Source organism: Lynx rufus, unplaced genomic scaffold (genome assembly GCF_022079265.1).
Source record: "Lynx rufus isolate CCGP_SWC_20201006 ecotype Redwood Valley unplaced genomic scaffold, mLynRuf1.p SCAF_2, whole genome shotgun sequence".
Lineage (NCBI taxonomy): Eukaryota > Metazoa > Chordata > Mammalia > Carnivora > Felidae > Lynx > Lynx rufus.
Window position 1 is genome coordinate 102,624,136 of NW_025814834.1, and position 19,687 is coordinate 102,643,822.

The 19,687-nt window shown below is 47.1% G+C and overlaps 1 protein-coding gene across 1 annotated transcript in view; it reads left to right on the plus strand.

Annotated features, from left to right (window-relative positions):
• The first annotated feature begins 2,426 nt into the window (after positions 1-2,426).
• Positions 2,427-19,687, plus strand: part of MARCO (macrophage receptor with collagenous structure) — a 40,607-nt gene continuing 23,346 nt past the window's right edge. Inside the window, exons 1-4 of the mRNA XM_047085000.1 lie at positions 2,427-2,560; positions 16,613-16,714; positions 17,803-18,024; positions 19,354-19,389. Coding sequence (XP_046940956.1) covers positions 2,452-2,560; positions 16,613-16,714; positions 17,803-18,024; positions 19,354-19,389 — 469 coding nt within the window. The 5' untranslated portion in view covers positions 2,427-2,451. The remainder of the gene's footprint in view (positions 2,561-16,612; positions 16,715-17,802; positions 18,025-19,353; positions 19,390-19,687) is intronic.

Genomic DNA, 19,687 nt, shown 5'->3' on the forward strand with positions numbered 1-19,687 from the left:
AAAAACTCCTCCAGCGTGGACTACTGGATTACAGCTTCTGGATCAAACTCGGTCTAGACCAGGCTAGAGAGAGAGAGAATACCCTGGATTCCAATTCTGGTGGCCTCACTTTCTAACCACAAGAGTTGAGGCTAGTTGCACGTCGTAGAGTGTTGAGTAACACATGTGTTTAGCGCAGTGCTGGGCCCTGAGAAGCCCTGGACACCCGTTAATGGTTCGATGCACTATTACTTGGTGCTGAGGCCCAGAGAAGTGAAAGTCACCCAAGGTCACCCGGCAAGTTCATGAAAGGGTTGGGTTTGTGGCCCAGGTCTTTCTGGCCCCGTATCTAGAGCCAAAAGAACCACGTTTGAGATCCACTAAATGCTCCCTCCAAGGATGATGCACTCGGCAACTAGCCCACCGGGAATGAGGGTTACGCCTGGCCAGAGAGGAGCTGACCAGGCAGAGGGAGCCGAAATGAGCAGGTTCCTGTCCCTGGAGGATTGCCCTCCTGCAGGGGAAACTCCCCCCCCCAACCCCCCGCAGCCTCTACTATCTTCCATGGCCCAGACTTCTGACTAGAGCTGACAGCTGCTTCCCTTTCCTCGCCTTTAACCTTTCCTGTGCTGGCTTCGGCTCCCCGCACCTCAGCCCCAGCCAGGGACTTCCTGATTACTGAAACCGCGGGCACCACTGGGGACCTCTGCCTTGCGGGCACTGCCAGTAACTCACTTTCCCGAGTTCCTTTCCTGTTTGGCTTTCTGTCATACGCCACAGGCCAAAGAAAGTGACTCGGCGGGGCCCAGCCTCATCTCTGTACACCTCTCCTCCTCACCTCTCGGGTTCCAAGCAGCCCCAAAGTCTTGTGGCGCCTCAGCCCTGAGGCCGCCCTGCCTGTGCGCTGTACTCGCCACCCTTCTGACCTGGGAACCCCCCACCCATCTCGCTCTCCAGGCAAAGCCCCGGTCAGCCCTCGAACCCTGAGCTGATCAGCAAGCTCTCTGGTGGCCCCGCTGCCTCCAGGCCATTCTGTCAGGGGCTTCAGTGACTGCCTCCTTTCACAGCAGTTTTCTAGAATTCGGTTGTATCCACTTTCTCCCCGCATACCGGACTGTGAGCTCCTTTTGAGGCAAAAGCCGTTCCCTTCATCTCCCCGGAAACCAGGAAGCTCACGTCTCTAGCGATCATAGCCACGCCCCCTGAGCACCCACTGCCTGCCAGGTGCCATCCTGGCCGTTATTCACGGTCTCATCCTTTTAGCCAACAGCCAAACGAATATCACCATCCTACTTAGTTTACGATCGAGGAGAGCGAGGCGCTCGGAGCCCGCGTGATGTCCCCGTGGTCATACAGCTCCTCTGCGGAGCAGGTGGAATTCGAGCCCGAACACTTGAACTTGTAGGGTCTGTGGCTTCACCGCCCGGCTATCCATCCAGGAAGGATGGGGAATGCCTGACAAGAGGGAGCTAGGGAAGGGGTTTCTCCCTTCTAGGAGTCCAGGTCTTACTGGGGCCAGAGCAAGCACACAGGTGGACCCACACAGAGCATGGGAAGATACGAGGGGAAGCAGAATCAAAACCCACAATGTGTGCTACAGAGAAGTGCTTCTCCAGCGTGTATGTACCTCACCCGGAAATCTAGTGAAACTGTAGATGTGGATTCACATGGGGACGGGACCTAAGACTGCATTTCTTTTTTTTTTTTAATTTTTTTTTCAACGTTTATTTATTTTTGGGACAGAGAGAGACAGAGCATGAACGGGGGAGGGGCAGAGAGAGAGGGAGACACAGAATCGGAAACAGGCTCCAGGCTCTGAGCCATCAGCCCAGAGCCGGACGCGGGGCTCGAACTCACGGACCGCGAGATCGTGACCTGGCTGAAGTCGGACGCTTAACCGACTGCGCCACCCAGGCGCCCCAAGACTGCATTTCTAACAAGTTCCCAGGTGATGCTGATGCTGCTGGTTCCGGGTCCACACTTTAAGGAGCAAAGATGAACCCTGAGGCCAAAGTAGGCCAAAGGAGGGAGATTTCAGTGTAAGCTACAGAGGTCCTGGGACAGTGTCCTGGGTCTGCGATGATGGCGGGGCTCTGGTGGGCGGAGGGAAGGGAGGGAAACACCCTCCTTGGGGTCATCCACCACCTTGCTCTCAGGAGCCTGGAGCGAGGGGTGGTTCCAAGCACCTGTGACTTATGCCCTAAAGCCACCTTGACACCCCACCCCCCCTTAACGAGCAGCTGCACTGAGCAGGAGCTCCACGTGTGAATAGCCTGTTTTTGAGAAATGTCCCATTCTGATCACATCAGGAAACATTTTGCAGATTCAGAAGTCAGAGCCAAAGGGAAGTGCCGTGTGTCCTACAATTAGCTGCAATAATTAAATAGGAACAATCTTTCCCCCAAGTGGTTCCTCTTGAGGGGAACGTTTCTGCTGGCTCCAGGACTTTTTGGCCATCTATAAAGCTTCACAATGGAAAATAAAGAAATTCTCAAGGAGGACGAGTTCTTGGCTAGCACTGGAGAAAGAGAAACTATCAACCAAACCATGTTCCCTGCAACGGAGACCTTTGAAATCAACGGTAAAGTACTCCTTCCCAGTAATGACATTGCCTGGTGATGTACTTTTTCTGTTGGCAACATGAGAATGGACAAGGTGATAGGAAGCCTAGGTTTGTACCATCGACTCTCACTAATCCATTTCTGGAATGCTTCAATCTGGAATTTGTAGAATGCTAGTAATAGATGCTGTATCGTTAGCATATAGTTGGGGTTGCTTTTTTTAGCTTCGCAATAAATTGTATTCAAATAATTTCCCCAGATTAATGCAGTTACCATATGCTCCTCCTTTTTATTAGCGTCTTATTTGGACACACAGATTGTGCGATGAAATGGCAAAACAAAACAAGAGGGATGAAAAGTTTCCACAAAACTAAAGCCAGTGCCACGTAGTTATTTAATGTAATTCCTTTAAAATTCTTTAAGGTGACTTCCATAATAACTGATGTGTTGATCAGGGAGTGCTTTCTCCATTTCGTGTGGGCTAGGCTATGTTTGTAGCTTCATAATTATTTGTCTTAGATTCGCTTCAGGTTTTAAAAATTCAGGCAACTCTGTCGTCTTTATTTTCCCCCTCATTGTTATACAGGTGGTGCATTTTTTAAATCTTCTAGACTTTAAAGTCACCAGGGAGTGTTTTCCACAGGGGATCTCTGGTTTTCCATTCCAGAATATCCTTTCGGAATTGCCTTCTGAACTAATGAGTCATTCCCGCTCCCAGTCTTTTCTGGAAGTTGTATGTTCAGAGCAAGCGAAGTTCTGTCCCCTGGCCTGATTTGTCTCTCCCATCCAGCATTTGTTCGTGCGGTCACCGGCTGGGATTTAAGGGGGTACAAAGATGAGGGGTTGGGTGTTCTGACTTTAGGAATTTACAGTGTGGTAACAGAGAATGCATGCACGCAAATTCCTTTAATAATTGTTGGCTATTCAGAACTTGGGGGAATGCAGCATTGCCGATATGTGCCTTTTAAGGTACTGAAAATGTGCAAGCTAAGTCAGCTGATCAAACATATTCAGCACCTGCTGGGCACTGTTCTCGGCACCGAGGGAACAAGCAAGAGTAAATGGGGAGTCCTCAGTCACGTTGGTGGTGGCAGGAGGATGGCAGGATGAGGCCACCTGTAAACTATTTCTGAACAATTTGTCACCAGCACAGGACAGATCTATGGACAGATCCAACCTGGTCTCATGTGAAGGTCAGAGGTGGGAACTCTTCTAAAGTTTAAAGAATAAAGGGAATTAGTGACAGAAGATGCTGGCTGGAGCAGGAATAGAGGACCACAAGTTTATGATCTATTCATAGGGGATATTTAGAGAAATACAAATGGTTCCATGAGGTGGGGTCAACACTGAGTGGGGAAGTTCAGAGGGGACTGAGACTAGGACCAATTAATTTAGACTTTGTCCTGAAGGCAATGGGGAGCGTTGAACGTTTGGCATTGGGCAAAGAGGCATTGGTTTGCATTTGAGATTACTTGATGTAAACACAGGACGAGCTACAAAGAGTAACTCTGAGGACAGAGAGAAGCATGGCAATAAGAGACAATAAGAGGCAATGGTTATGAGGAAGGGAAAGAGAGAATGCTCTGGAAAGATATTAGAAGTCACATCAGTAGGACTCTAATGGCGGGGCAACGCAAGTGAGGGGGGAGGCCAGCTTCAAGGAGGGATTCCAGCTTTCTGACTTGGTTTATGGAGGCCGCTAACTAAAATTCTGACCAAAAACCGAACGAACAACCAAAACCCTCCAGCTTCGTTGGAAGGAACATTTTTCTAAATGCATTGACAACTTCCTGTCTTCTCATACAAAGATCGCGGGCCATATGGAACTTTCCAGATGAATGCCGTTATGAACAGTAATCACTGTGAGGCTCTGTAACATAGTGACCCCCTCAGGGCTTACTGAAATGAATAAAACTCCTTGCTTCAGCACTAAATGGCTCCAAGCATCTTCCTTTCTTTCTTCCTCCCTCACTCCCTCCCTTTCCTTATGTCTCCTGAAGATGGCTTTCGTTTTCTGAAGAGACTCAACCTACCGCTCGTCTTGCTGCGCAGAAGGCCCACCAAAACCCCCGGTGTTTCCTCGGGGACCAGTACGAGCCTCCCCCTCCCCAACGGCAGAGCGTCTGGCCTTGAATAAGAAACTCTCCCCTTGTCGCCTGTGTCAGTATCCTTCTGGGATGCGCCCCTGTGCACCTTTTGGAAAATTACGGACATTTTTCTTTATTGAGCTTCCTGTCTTTCCCCCAGCGTGTCTTGGTTTCTCAAGAAGGAGCTCTGTTAGCACATCAGGAAGCTCTCGCGGTCCGTGGGATGGAATCTGTCTGGACCTCTCACCCGGAGCCCTCCACTATTTTGGGCCTCACGTCTTGCTTCTCGTACGCCTTCCCACCAATTTCAGAACATACTTCTTGACAGAGAAAACCCCCAACACACGGGTGGAAAAGTTGTTTGTTCTGCTTAACAGGAAGCACCGCCCCTCCCCAGCGGTGGGTTTAGCTGTCTCTTCTTCCTGCTCTAAAGATGATTTTAAATATTCTCCAAATAGACCTGAACACTGGGCTCTATTCGGGGTCAGCCCTGCTGATGAGATTGCTGTCACTCCGGGTCCTTGTTCTGACTTTGGTTTTTGTCACGTCACTATTTCTCAGCATCTTTTAGACATCCAGCTCCACCCTTGAGTTCTTTTTTTCCTAGCTTTTTATTATGAAACCATTACAGACTCACAAAAAGTTGCAAAAACATGTGTAGGGAAGTCTCTGTGACCCCCCACCCAGTTTCTCCCCGTGAGAACATCTTGCGTAGCTACAATATCACAACCGGGAAATGGATATTGGTACAACTTACAGAGCTCAGGCATTCGTGTGTGTGTGTGTGTGTGTGTGTGTGTGTGTGTGAATAGTTCTCTACGAGTTTATCCTATGTGCATATTTGTGTAACGATCACCAGCATCAGAATACCGAACTGTTGCATCACAAGACTCTGTGTCATGTTATCTGTATAGCCACACATACATACCCCTCACCGCCCCCCACCGGCGATCCGCGTCCCCTGGCAATCATCAATCAGTTCCCCAATTCTACAGTTTTGCCGTTTAACGTTTATTTATTTTTTTGGGACAGAGAGAGACAGAGCATGAACGGGGGAGGGGCAGAGAGAGAGGGAGACACAGAATCGGAAACAGGCTCCAGGCTCTGAGCCGTCAGCCCAGAGCCCGACGCGGGGCTCGAACTCACGGACCGCGAGATCGTGACCTGGCTGAAGTCGGACGCTTAACCGACTGCGCCACCCAGGCGCCCCACAGTTTTGCCGTTTAAAGAATGGTGTATAAACGGAATCACACAGTATGTAACTTTTTTAAGATTGGCTTTTTTTCCACCTAGCATGATTCCCTCGAGATCCATCCAAGTTGGTGTATGTATCAACAGCTCTTTTTATTAAGGGGTGTTTTTCGTGAGTATTACTCCATGATATGAATGTACCGCAGCGTGTCTCACCACGCACCCCTTGAAAGACATAACACACTGTTGCCAGCGTGGAGCTACTACGAATACAGCTACTATGATCATTTACGAAAAAGTTTTTGTGTAAGCCTAAGTTTTCATTTCTCCGGGATAAACGCCTCCAAGTGCAGCGGCTGCATTCTAAGTGTGGGTTTGGTTTTTTAAGAAGCGGCTGATCCATTCTTCCAGCGTGGCTGTGTCATGTTACGTTCCCACCAGTGACGTACAGCTGACTCAGTTTCTCTGAGTCCTTGCTGGCAATTGGTATTTTTACTATTTTTATTTTAGCCATTCCGATGGGTGCCTGATCGCGATATCCTATTGTAATTTTGATTTGCATTTTCCTAAGGGCTGCTAATGTCTGCAAATATTCTCTCCCAATCTGTAACGCGTCTTTTCATCCTCTTAACAGTCTTTTACAAAGCAAAAGTATTTAATTCTATGGGGGAGGCCCTACCTAGCAATTTTCCCTTTTACAGATTTACAGTCTAATTTCCCCTTTTGCAGATTTACAGATTTATAGATTTACAGATTTACAGATTTACAGTCTAAGCCCTCTTCACCTGGCCTGAGGGCCCACAAGTTTTCTCTTATGTTTAATTCTAAAAGTTTTATAGGGGAGGTGGGTGAGGGGATGGGCTACACAAGTGATAAGTATTAAGGAGGGCACTTTTGGGGATGGGCACTGGGTGTTATATGTAAGTGATGAATCACTAAATTCTACTCCTGTAACCAATACTACACCATACTTGTCGATGTCGAAACATCAAGTAGCTATTCCTCACATTTTGTTCTTTTTCAAGGTGATTTTAGCTATTCTACAGTTTGTACCTTTCCATGTAAATTTTAGCATAAGCTTACTGATACCTACAAAAAAAAACCTTTCTGGGATTTTATCGGAATTGTGTTACACTTCCAGATCAGTTTTGGAGAATTGACATCTTAACTATGTTTAGTCTTACAATCCGTGAACACAGTGCATCTCCACATTTATTTAGGTCTCTGTTTTTGTTTTTTTGGTTTTGTTTTTTAATCAGGGTATTCAAATTTTCAGCCTACACCTCCTGTATACACTTTGTCACCTTCATATCTAAAGAGCTCATTTCCTTTGGAGTGACTGTAAATGCCATTATGTTTTAATTGCGATTTCCACCTATTTGTCACGTGTATATCAGCATGTGACTGAATAAGAGAGTGAGAACAGACATCCGTGCCTTCTTCCCAATCTTCAGAGCAAATGATCCTGTTTCATTATTATGTATCATGTTAGCTTTAGATATTTTTAGATGCTCCTTTTTTTTTTCAAGTTTTATTTATTTATTTTTGAGAGAGAGAGAAAAGAAGCACACGCGTGCACACAGGAGGGGCAGAGAGACAGGAAGAGAGAGAATCCCAAGCAGGCTTTGCACTGTCAGAGTGGAGCCCAAAGCGGGGCTTGAACTCACAAACTGTGAGACGATGACCTGAGCCCTAATCAAGAGTTGAACGCTTAACTGACTGAGCCACCCAGGCACCCCATTCATTAGATGCTCCTTTTTTTTTTAAGTTAAGGAAATTCTATTTTATTGCTAGTTTGTTGAGAGTTTTTACTTATGAATTTATTATTTATAAAGAGAGTTAGAATTATGAATTATAATTATGAGAGTTTCAGTATGAATTTGATTTTGTTAAGTGCTTTTTCTGTGTCCATTATATGGTTATCTGATTTTTCTTCTTTAGCTCATTGATATGGTGGATCATACTGATTGATTTCTGGATATCGAATCAGAGTTATATACCTAGAAATCCCATTTAGTCATGGTATATAAATTCTTTTCATACATTGTTTAACATGGTTTACTAATATTTTGTGAAGGATTCTTATGTCACATTTCATGAAAGGTACTGATCTTCAGTTCCCTTTTTTTATGTTATCTTTGGTTTGCACTTTCAAGATAATCCTGACCTCCTAAAATGAGTTAGGAACTGTTCTCTACTCTTCCATTATCTCGTAAGAGTATGTAAAGCTAGTGTTAATTCTCTTAAAGGTTTGATAGGATGTTCCAATAAAATTATCTGGGCCTTGACATTTCTTTTTCAGGAGCTTTTTCAGTACGAATTAAGTTTATTTAATATATACAGACATTCATATTATGTGTTTCCTATTGGCTGAGTTTTGGTAGTTTGTAGTTTTTGAGAAATTGATTCATTTCTTCCAAGTTGTGAGCATAAAGTCAGTGACAGGATTTTCTTATTTTCTTGTTCCGGGCTGCAGGAACTGTGGTGATAACTCCTATTTGAGTCCTTATATTGATGATTTGTGTCTTTTCCTCTTTTAACTTTGTGAGTCTTGCCAGAGCTTTATCGATTTTATTGATTTGATTCATGGAACCAGTGTTTTGTTCTTTTGATGCTCTCTTTCGTTTTCCTATTTTAAATCTCATTGATTTCTGCTCTGATCTCTGTTATTTTGTTTGTTTGTTTCTGGTTGCTTAGGGTTTATTTTGCTGCTCTCTTCCAATTTCTTGAGCTAGGACCTTAGCTTATTGGATTGAGACCATTCCTTATTTGTAATGTCAGCCTTTAGTGCTGCTATGAATTTCCTTCTCAGTGCTACTTTAGCTGAATCCAATAATTTGATATGTTTATTCTCACTTTCAGTCAGTTGTATTTTTAAAAATTTTTATTTAAGGGGTACCTGGGGGCTCAGTCAGTTAAGCATCCAACTCCTGATTTTGGTTCATGGCATGATTTCACAGATCATCGGTTCAAGCCCCATGTCAGGCTCTGCACTGACAGCATGGTGCCTGCATGGGGTTCTATGTCTCCCCCTCTCTCTGTCCTTCCTCTGCTCTCCTTCTCTCTCTCTCAGAAAAAAAATATTTATGACTTTATAGCTCATACATTATTTAATTTTTTAAAAAATTTCCAAGTGTTTAGAGGTTTTTCCTTGTCTGTCTGTTATTGATTTCTGTTTTGATTCGATTGTCAGGAACCATACTCTGTGCAACTTCATTTCTTTTCCATTTTGTTGGGGTTTGTTTTAGGACCCATGAGATAGCCTATCTTGGTGAATATCTCATGTGTGCATGGAAAGAATGTGTATCCTGCTATTGTTGCATGGGATATTCTATAACTGTTCTTTAGATTCTATTGGTTTATGCTGTTGTTCATTTCTTCTATAGCTTTGCTGATTTTTGATCAGTTTCTGAGAGTGGGATGCTAATATCCCCAGTATTATCGTGGATATATTGATTTCTCCTTCAGTTATATCAATTTTTGCTTCATACAAATGGGAGCTCTGTTGTTTACTTTCTTGGAGATAGCATATGGTTGAGTCATGCTTTTTAATCCACTTTGTCATTATCTGCCTTCTCATTGGTTTGTTTGTTTTTTAAAGTTTATTTATTTATTTTGAGAGAGAGAGAGAGAGAGAGAGAGCGTGCACACAATCAGGACAGGGGCAGAGGGAGAGAGAGAAAGAATCACAAGCAGGCTCCATGCTCCATGCTGAGCCTGACATGGGGCTCGATCCCACAACGGTGAGACCAAGACCTGAGCCAAAATCAAGAGTCAGACGCCCAACTGACTAAGCCACCCAGGTGCCTCCTAACTGACATCTTTAAACCATTTACATTAAAGTAATTATTGATGTGTTAGGGCTTAAATCTGCCTTGTTATTATGCATTTTCTCTTTGTTCCTCTGTTTCCCATTACCAGTTTTTCTTATCTTACTTTCCTATGAGTTGCTTGAACATGTTTTAGAATTCCATTTTGACTTATTTATATATTTTTTTTTAATTTTTTTTCAACGTTTATTTATTTATTTTTTGGGACAGAGAGAGACAGAGCATGAACGGGCGAGGGGCAGAGAGAGAGGGAGACACAGAATCTGAAACAGGCTCCAGGCTCCGAGCCATCAGCCCAGAGCCCGACGCGGGGCTCGAACTCACGGACCGCGAGATCGTGACCTGGCTGAAGTCGGACGCTTAACCGACTGCGCCACCCAGGCGCCCTGACTTATTTATATTTTTTTGTTTGTTTTTAGTTTATCATTTGAAATAGTTTTCTTAATTTTTTTTTCTGAGCACTCCACTGTACATATATAATTTATCACAGTCTACGGACATCAACATTCTACCATCTTCAGTCAAGTGTAGAAATCTTATTTCCATTAATGTCTTTTGAGCCTTTCCAGTTTTGAAATGTAATCATCTTAAACATTTCCTCTACATGCACTAGGTATCACATAATTATGATTTTTTTTTCAAACATCAAATGTGATTTTAAAGGGGCGCCCGGGTGGCTCAGTCAGTGAAGCCTCCGACTTCGGCTCAGGTCATAATCTCATAGTTCGTGAGTTCGAGCCCCACATTGGGCTCTGAGCTGACAGCCTGGAGCCTGGAGCCTGCTTCCAGTTCTGTGTCTCCCTCTCTCTCTCTGCCTCTCCAGTGCTCATGCTCTGTCTCTCTCTCTCTCTGTCAAAAATAAATAAACATTAAAAAAAATTGTTAAGAAATCGATAAAAAAAATTGTGATTTTAAAAAATCATGACAGGGGCGCCTGGGTGGCTCAGTCGGTTAAGCGGCCGACTTTGGCTCAGGTCATGATCTCACGGTCCGTGGGTTCGAGCCCCGCGTCGGGCTCTGTGCTGACAGCTCAGAGCCTGGAGCCTGTTTCAGATTCTGTGTCTCCCTCTCTCTGACCCTCCCCCGTTCATGCTCTGTCTCTCTCTGTCTCAAAACTAAATAAATGTTAAAAAAAAAAATTAAAAAATCATGAGAGAGATGGCCTAAACACATCTCCATATTTACTCATTCTTTTTTCTTCTTCTTTCCTTTTGCAAGTGCTATGCTTTCTGCTGTTATCATTGCCCTTCTGCCTGAAGAACTTCCTTCGGCCATTCTTCCTTTCTTTTTTTTTTTTTTAAGATTTTATTTTTATTAAAAAAATTTTTTTTAATGTTTATTTTTGAGAGAGAGACAGAGAGAGAGAGAGAGAGAGAGAGGTAGCACGAGCAGGGTAGGGGCAGAGAGAGAAGGAGACACAGAATCTGAAGCAGGGTCCAGGCTCCGAGCTGTCAGCACAGAGCCTGACGCGGGGCTCAAACTCACAAACTGTGAGATCATGATCTGAGCCGAAGTTGGACGCTTAAGCAACTGAACCACCCAGGCGCCCCAAGATTTTATTTTTAAGTAATCTCTACACCCAACCCATAACCCCGAGATTAAGAGTCACAAGCTCCACTGACAGCCAGACAGGCGCCCTCTGTTAGCCATTCTGTAAAGGTAGATCTAGCAGCAATAACTTCGTGTAGTTTTCCTTCATCTGAGAATATCTTTATTTCCTGTTCATCCTTAAGGGATATTTTCACTGGATACAGTTGATAATTCATTTTTCGAGCACATGAAAAATGTCACGTCACTTCGGCTTTCAGATGAGAAATCTGCTGTCATTCAAATCGGTATGTCTATAGGTCATGAGTCATTTTTTCTTGGCTCCCTTCAAGATTTTTTCTTTTTCTTTAGATTTTTAATTTTCTTGGTACGTAGGGCTGTTTTTTCCCCAGCTTTTTTACTTGTGATGTGTCTTGTTATTGAGTGCTTTGAATTTATCATGTTTGGGCTTTGCTCAGCTTCTTGAATTGGTAGGTTTGTGACTTTCGCCAGATTTGAGAAGTTTTCAGCCACCATTATTTCTTTAACTATTTTTTTCGGCTTCACACTCTGGGGCTTAATGATATGAATGTTATGTGTTTTGTTATTGATACATAGGTGTCTAAGTCTCTTTATTGTTTTAGTCAATTTACTCTGTTTTCCAGAAAGGGTAATTTCTATTGTTCTATCATTTAGTTCATTGATTCTTTCCTTTATCACATTTATTGCACTGTTGAGCCCATCCAGTGAGATTCTTTTTTTAATTGGTAGTTTGAAGTTCTACAATTTCCATTTGTTTCTTTTTTATATTCTCTATTTTTTCGTATATTAAAAAATATGTTTGGGGCGCCTGGGTTAAGCATCGGTTAAGCGGCCGACTTTGGCTCAGGTCATGATCTCACGGCTCATGGGTTCGAGCCCCCGCGTCGGGCTCTGTGCTTACAGCTTAGCGCCTGGAGCCTGCTTCAGTTTCTGTGTCTCCCTCTCTCTCTGCCCCTACCCTGCTCATGCTACCTTTCTCTCTCTCTGTCTCTCTTTCTCTCTCAAAAAGAAATAAACGCTAAGATTTTTCTTTATTTTATTGTTTCAAGAGTATTTGTAATTGAGCATTAAAGCCTTTTTGTTTTACCCGCTCCCAAGTCCTTATCAAATAAGTCCAATGTTTTTGACACCTGCCAATTATCTTCTCTCATTCAGGTTGCCATTTCTCTGTTCTTGGTATGATGAGTGGTTTTCCATTGTATCGTGGACATGTTGTGTAGTATGTTAGGAGACACTGGATCCTTTTAAATCTTCTGTTTTGGTAGAAAATCACATCGCTGGTATCACATGCATTCTGACCCATGTTGTGGGCTGCGGTTCCAATATCAACTTAGTTTTCAGAGCCCTCACTACGCTGTTCCGGTCTACGTTGTTCCCCTGATGCTATGGGTATCCTTGCTGGTTCCCTTCTGGTGCCACCTGCAGGGGCAGAAGGTACTTCCTCAGACTGTCCAGTGGCGCTAGGTGGGGGGTGGAGACATCAAGCCAATAGGGCAGAAGCCACTTTCCTGGGCCTGCCCACCAGCAGCCTAGTGCTGGGTTCAAGGCGGGGTGGGGAGGGGGCCTTCTGCACCCACCAAAGCCAAATCTGCCACAGCACAAGGAGCTGGGAGAGGGCAAGCCTGGGAACCCTAGAGTCTATGTACGGATTTTTTTTTTTCTTCGTGGAGATCTTGTATAGAATTGAAATTTTATTTGCCTCTGGAGCCACATTTTCACTGGGAGTCAAACAATAGAGCTGCCACATTTCTGAAAACTGTTTCCCTAAGCTCTTCAGCCAGACTCACCACGGTTTGCTCTGGGGAAGCTCTTTCTAGCTCGCCAGCGGCTTCTTTCATTCTCTCGTCTCAGCTCTTCCTCACTGGGGAGATCCAGTCTGGAGGAGAAACTCCTTCGCAGTTTCTTCTACTCCCTTAGAGCTTAAATGATCGGCATAGACGGTAAAGAATTTATCAGATTGGGGCGCTTGGGTGGCTCAGTCGGTTAAGTGTCCATCTTTTGATTTCAGCTCAGATCATGACCCCACCGTTCGTGAGTTCGAGCCCCACCTTGGCTCGGCATTGACAGCGCGGAGCCTGCTTGGGATTCTCTCTCTCTCTCTCTCTCTCTCTCTCTCCCTCCCCCCCTCTCTCTGCCCCTTCCGTAACTCTCTCTCTCACAATAAATAAATAAAAACTTTAAGAAGATTCATCCCGAATCTTATTTTAAAAAAAAGAAAACTTTATCAGATTATCAGCTCTGTACAAAGTCAGAGAAATGCCATTCCCAGTGTCTAAAATACCTTGCCTCTGTGTTACATGATAGCTCTGGCTTAAAAAAGCACCCTTGTTGGGGCACCTGGGCATCTCAGTTCGTTAAGCGATTAAGTTTCCGACTTCGGCTCCGGTCGTGATCTCACAGCTTGTGGGTTCGAACCCCACGTCGGGCTCTGTGTGGACAGCTCAGAGCCTGGAGCCTGCTTCGGATTCTGTCTCCCTCTCTCCGCCCCTCCCCCACTCATGCTCTGTCTCTCTCTCTCTCTCAAAAATAAGTAAACATTAAAAGAAAAAAAAAGCATCCTGGGCCTGAGTGAACACCCCTGAACTACTCCCATCATACTATCATGTCTGGTTTTCCTTTCATCATCCTTATTCAAATGCCTTCCACCCCTCCGACCATCTGGTTTGAACATACTCGTATTTTCATATGTTAACTAACTTGAATCTAAATATGTTTTAGAGCCATTAAAGAAAGCTATGTGTCCCCTTGCGAATTTAATTATACTAAAATGTGAATTAAAAAAAAAGAAAATATCTATATTTTCCATGCTGGCCCTCATTGCCACCTCTGACCTCTCTAACACCGTGTCTCTGAAGCACACTATCTTTCTATTCCCATTGTTTCCTTGGCTTTAGTGCTGTCTGGTTTGTGAGTTCGAGCCCCGCATCGGGCTCTGCGCTAACAGTATGGGGTCTGCTTGGGATTCTCTCTCTCTCTCTCTCTCTCTCTCTTTCTCTTTCTCTTTCTCTCTGCCTCTCTCTCTATATATATCTTAAAACAAACATTTTTTTACAAGGTGCAGTGCTGTCTACAAGATTGTATTCATAGTCCGCCATCTCCTGTTAAAAGCGAGGCCCCCCCTTGTGCGTTGCCCATCCTTGCCACAATGACACGCTTACCTGAGGTCTGCAGTTGCGTTCCTGATGCTTTCCCAACACTTCTAACCTGGCAGTGCTCCACTCTGCACGTGCTCAGCGCCCAACCTCTGCGGCCACTCATTCACCCGTTGAATATTCATCTTCCAGCACGTCGCGTGTGGTCTACACCACATTGGTGCCAGAAGGCAGCCCAAGAAGCTTCCGGGCTATTGGGGGGAAACTGAGACATAAACAAGACACGGTTCAGGGAGATGGATGCCTCATCAAGCGGAAACCCAGGGCAATGTGGGGAGGCAGAGTGGGATCCCACCTAACCCAGGGGAGTCAGAGAATGCGTCCTGGAGCAGGAGGAGTTCCGCCGTGCTCCCCAAAGATGAGGGGGAATTAGTCACGCAGAAGGGAGGAGGCAGGGCCATGTACTCAGAGGAGATACATGGCCTGGAATCAGAAGGGTGTCACCACGAGTGGTCCGGCCTGACTCTTGGTCAGGGTCCACGTGGGGTGTGGTGTGGAGGTGTAGCCCCGGGACAACTGGCTGGCAGGAGGTGAACAGGACAGTGGGCAGTGAACAGCCACTGGAGGGCTGAAGATAGGGAAGCGACTTGGCCAAGTTGTGTGTTAGAGTGCTCACCGAGGCCGCCGTGTGGGCCCCCCTTTTGGGAGGGGCAGTGCGGGGGACACTCTGTGCTAGACGAAGCGTAACCAAGTGCCACTAACTCAAAAACCACCCAATCAAATAAGCACTCCTCTTGCCTCTGCCAGAGCCATCTTGAGACCACCATGCATTAGACGATGCCAACGCAGAGGCATGTGCTCTGCAGGTGGCTGGAAGGATCATCAGCAGAATAGTAACGGTTCCACAGGTGATGGAAACTAGACGCGAGGTTCCTCTACACCGTCACCTACCACAAAGCAAAAAAAAAAAAAAAATGTGTTCACCACCCCTGCCTCCCTCCCCTGGGAGGCTCACCTATGATCCCTTTTGCCTTCACACCTGCCCTTGGAGTTCATTGCAAATGCATTTTTCCAAGGGCGACTGTCAGTGTAGGTTGATGAGGGAAGCTCAGGCCTTGGGGTTAGACGGACCCAGGGACACACGCCTGTTGTGTTGCCCTGACTTCTCTGAACACCAGGTCTGTACAAAGGGATAATCACACCTACCTTGCAGGATTGCGGGAAGCATTAGACATGATAGAGGACAGTGCCTGGCACCGAGTAGGCCGGCTCCCCACCTTTGGATGCCCCAAAGTGGGGAGACAGCTGGAATGGGGAAAACACTGGAGTTAGAACCACCGTGGCCCCTTTTTGTAACACCCCAAACTGGAAACAGCTTGTCAACGGGGACATTATCTGCAAGAATTGTGGCTCTTGTCTTTAAGGAATATCAGGCAGCTGTTAAAAGAATGGCCCAATCTCTCTCTAGAAAAAGACAAAAGACAAACAAACAAAAGACTGGAGGAATGTCCGTAGAAAATCACTCATTGCAGAAAGCAACGTGCTGTATTATATGTAATATGACATCATCCGCGTAAAATCGAAAGAAAAAACAAGTCCATTCAGCAGGGTACGGGTTTGTCAGTTTCCACGAATAAGCAGGGCGAAGGCCACACCCCAGAACGCCAGCAAAGCTTATGTCAGTGGGTTAGGACGCCAAGGAACTCAGGTCCCCTGAAGTCCCCGATGACAAGATCATTAACCTTTGCAATGCTCTCTATATTGTTTGATAAATTATATTAAGCAGGTTGTGTTTTTATAATTATATAATCTAAAGACAAGGAAAGCCAAAGCCTGAACCTGATTTCCAGATCTGCATCTCACGACCTGATAGGTTTTTCAACTTCTCCGAACCTCACCCACAGTTTATAAAGAGACAACAAGCATCCTCCTCCCAAAGTTTTGAAATTTAAGTATGTTCACTCATTAATTCATCCGCCGAACGTCTCTTGAGAGCCCTCTACTTCCAGGCACTGGAAGGGGCTTTGGCAGTGAGCCTGGTTTAAGGACTGTACTCTTCCAACTGATGACGTGTGGCATGGGTGTTTGTGTGCCCAGCACAACAGTGAGTGACCGATGATGGCATCTCCTGGCTTGTGGGAAGAGGAGGATCGGGGGAAGACTTGGGGGTAGTGAGACATTGTGTCTTTACCCTCGACCTCACGGGGAGCCCTCTGCTCACACAGAGGGGAATCGGACGCAGTTTGGGGCTCCCTGTTCTCTGCCTTCTACAATAGCCACCTTCTACCGGGGTTGTGTTTCAGATCCGAAGTCCAGGAAGAGAAAGGCGGTTAACTGCTTCACGGTCATGGTGGCCATCTACCTGGTTCTCCTCACCGCAGGTGCCGTGCTGCTGGTGGTAAAAGGTAAAGAGATCTGGTGCTGTCTGGTGCTTCCTGGGCTGACAAAGGGCTCAGGTTTGAGCAAAGAGCCCTGGGGTCACCTGTGGAGAGAGAGTTCTTAGTCCCTGGGCAGCTACATTGATGGAGGGGGTGGGGAGTGGCCAGGGAGGAGTGTGTGTGTGTGTGTGTGTGTGTGTATGTATGAGAGAAAGAGACAGAGACAGATTGAGAGAGAGACAGAGAGAGAAAGCACATGTGAACCTATGTGTGTCTAGAGCGGTGAACAGTGCGATAACTTCACCCAGGATGTCATGTGCGTCTTTCATCAAGGGTCCGCAGCGTCTGGGTGTGAAAGGGCTCTATTGAGCGGATTGTTCATTTTATTTTTATTATTTTTTAAATTTTTTAAATGTTTTTATTTATTTTTGAGAGAGAGACAGAGACAGAGCGTGAGTTGGGAGGGGCAGAGAGAGAGAGAGAGAGACACAGAATCCAAAACAGGCTCCAGACTCCAAGCTGTCAGCACAGAGCCCCATGCGGGGCTCAAACTCGTGAACCGCAAGATCATGGCCTGAGCGGAAGTCGGACACTTCATCGACTGAGCCCCCCGGGGGACCCCCGATTGTTCATTTTAACATGATCTTACTTTCAAAGTGTCCCCAATCCAAATGTTAAGGCCATGAAGCAATTCCACCCGCAGACACTGAAGTCACGCAAGAACATCGTGTGCTCAGCTGTCATAAACATGCGTCACTCGCATATTAAGGTCACACATGATTAGATCACACCAGTACATTAGTCATCATACGTTCACACCCAGAGTATCCAGAAAGGCTGAAGGTTGATCGTAATGCTGTGGGTACATCCCTAGGCCATGCAGGAATATTCTATGACATGTAACGTCATGCCCGGTATAAAGCACACATGTGCAAGATATGGAAAGAGCTCTGTGCTCATGTTAGGTCCTCACAGCACATGACATGTGTGTTTAGTATTCAGGACCCACAGAAGCCATGCACATATGACACAGGAATGTCAGGGACATGCTCACATGCCCAGGGCTTTAATGAGGTCCCTAAGAGAGTGTTGTGGGGTGGGGGTGGGGTGTCCAGTTCTGAATCTTCAGGAGCGGCTCTGGGCCCTGGAGATGCACTTCACCAATGGAACGCTGGCCGCCGAGGACAGCCCGTCCTTCTCTCTGCTCCAGTCAATGCCCATCCCGCACCTCCCTGGGGGCGCGCTGGGGCTGCAAGTCTTACAGGCCCAGATCACCCAGGTCCGCACCAGTCAGGAGCATCTGCTTCGGAAGGTGGACAACTTCACTCGAAACCCAGGTTTGGCCCCCTCCCCTTGCACCGGGACCCTTCAGAGGATGGAAAGTAGGGGCTGGTGGTTCATGGGCAAGGGGATCTTTGGGCCTGAAAGTCCTTCCCCGGCAAAAAGAGCATTCCAGAACCCAGAGTATGAGACCCTGGGACCCAAGACAAGGGGTGAGAGCCAAATGGACGGGCATGAGGTTACAGCCCCATCGGAGGCTGCAGACAGGTGGGTCAAGAACCTAGGTTGCAAGTGCCCTATCCAAGCAGAGTATGACCTCCGAGAGCCAGGGACCAGAGCAATCGGCCCAAGGCCAGGTCTTAGTCACAAAGCCCACAGATGGATCTAGAATGTTTGGGAAGGTGGGTAAAACACAGAGCCTGGGACGATTCCCAAGACCACTCCCGTGCAGCCAACTAATACTGGCACGTGGCTGGAGAGAGCATCACGGAAGGCACCAAGCCGGTCCAGGTCACGTGGGAACCCTGGAGGGAGGGGGCAGTGGGCCTGCTGGGGAAGTGTGGTGGCTTGGAAGATAGGGCTGCACACGGGAGAAAACAGAGCGGACGGTGGAGATGCCAGTGCCCTCCACCTTCCCTTGGTCTTCCCTGGGCCAGGCGAGGCTGTCTGCCATTGCACCTGCCAGCCTCTGGCTGTGCCCGCACAGGAAGAGCTGATCTGGGCCAAACCGGCTCCTAGGTGTGAACATGACTGTTTGCAGGGTTCACACTGTGGCCCGGAGCTCCGGCTCTTCTGTCTCTGGGACGGGCTCGGCCTTGGGGGCTGATTCCATGACGGCGGTTCTGTGCCCAGGGGAGCACGTGCTGAAAGGACTCAGGGTCCAGGTGGGCAAATCCCTCCGAGGCTGCATCGTGAGCGCAGACAGAGGCCGAGCCCTGATGTGAGGAGAGGTGACGGCCGTGGTAGATGGGCGGAGTCCAGGCTTAGCCGCTCAGACACCAGGACCAGCCCTCTCTATGTGACATACGAAGGTGGTGATCTGCACGAGGGGCCTGCCTTTAACCTGAGGCTCTTCCTTCATGGGTTTGGCTCCAAGGTCTTCTGACCACACAAGGGAGACTCCGGGGGTCTCAACCTTCTCTCCACACTTCTGCAGCTCCCAGGGATCTACAGCTCTCCGGTGCAGACCACTACCTGCAACCAAACATCCAGCTTTCTCCGAAACATTCATTCCTGGAAAATACCCGAGCGTTGGGCCCCTGTTGTCCAAATCCCCCATTTCCCCGAAGCCCCTGCTCCTCAGCCCCGAGGGCACACAACCTTCCAGGTCTGAGCTGGGTGCGCCCGCCCGGCCCAGCCTACAACCCTCTCTTCTCCCCTTGCAGAGCTGTTCGGGATCAAAGGGGAACGAGGCGCTCCAGGTACGTTTGTTTCCGCTCTGACCCACGTCGCCCGCTCCCCACAGCCTTCCCCCAGGGGCTCCTGGGCCTGTGCTTTTCTGGGCCTCAACCCCAGCTTACCTCCCACTGGCCTCCAGAGTCCCCCTACAAACTCACTGGTCCTCAGTCGGGTCTGCTCTCTGTTCCCTGACCGTGCTGGGACTCCCAGCCTCTGGGCCTCTACCCTGCTCCTTGCCTGAAATGAGAAGTGACCTCTCCATCCACCGAGCCCAGCCGATTCTAAGCCACCTTTCAAGGCCAGCCCACGTGCATCCCCCCT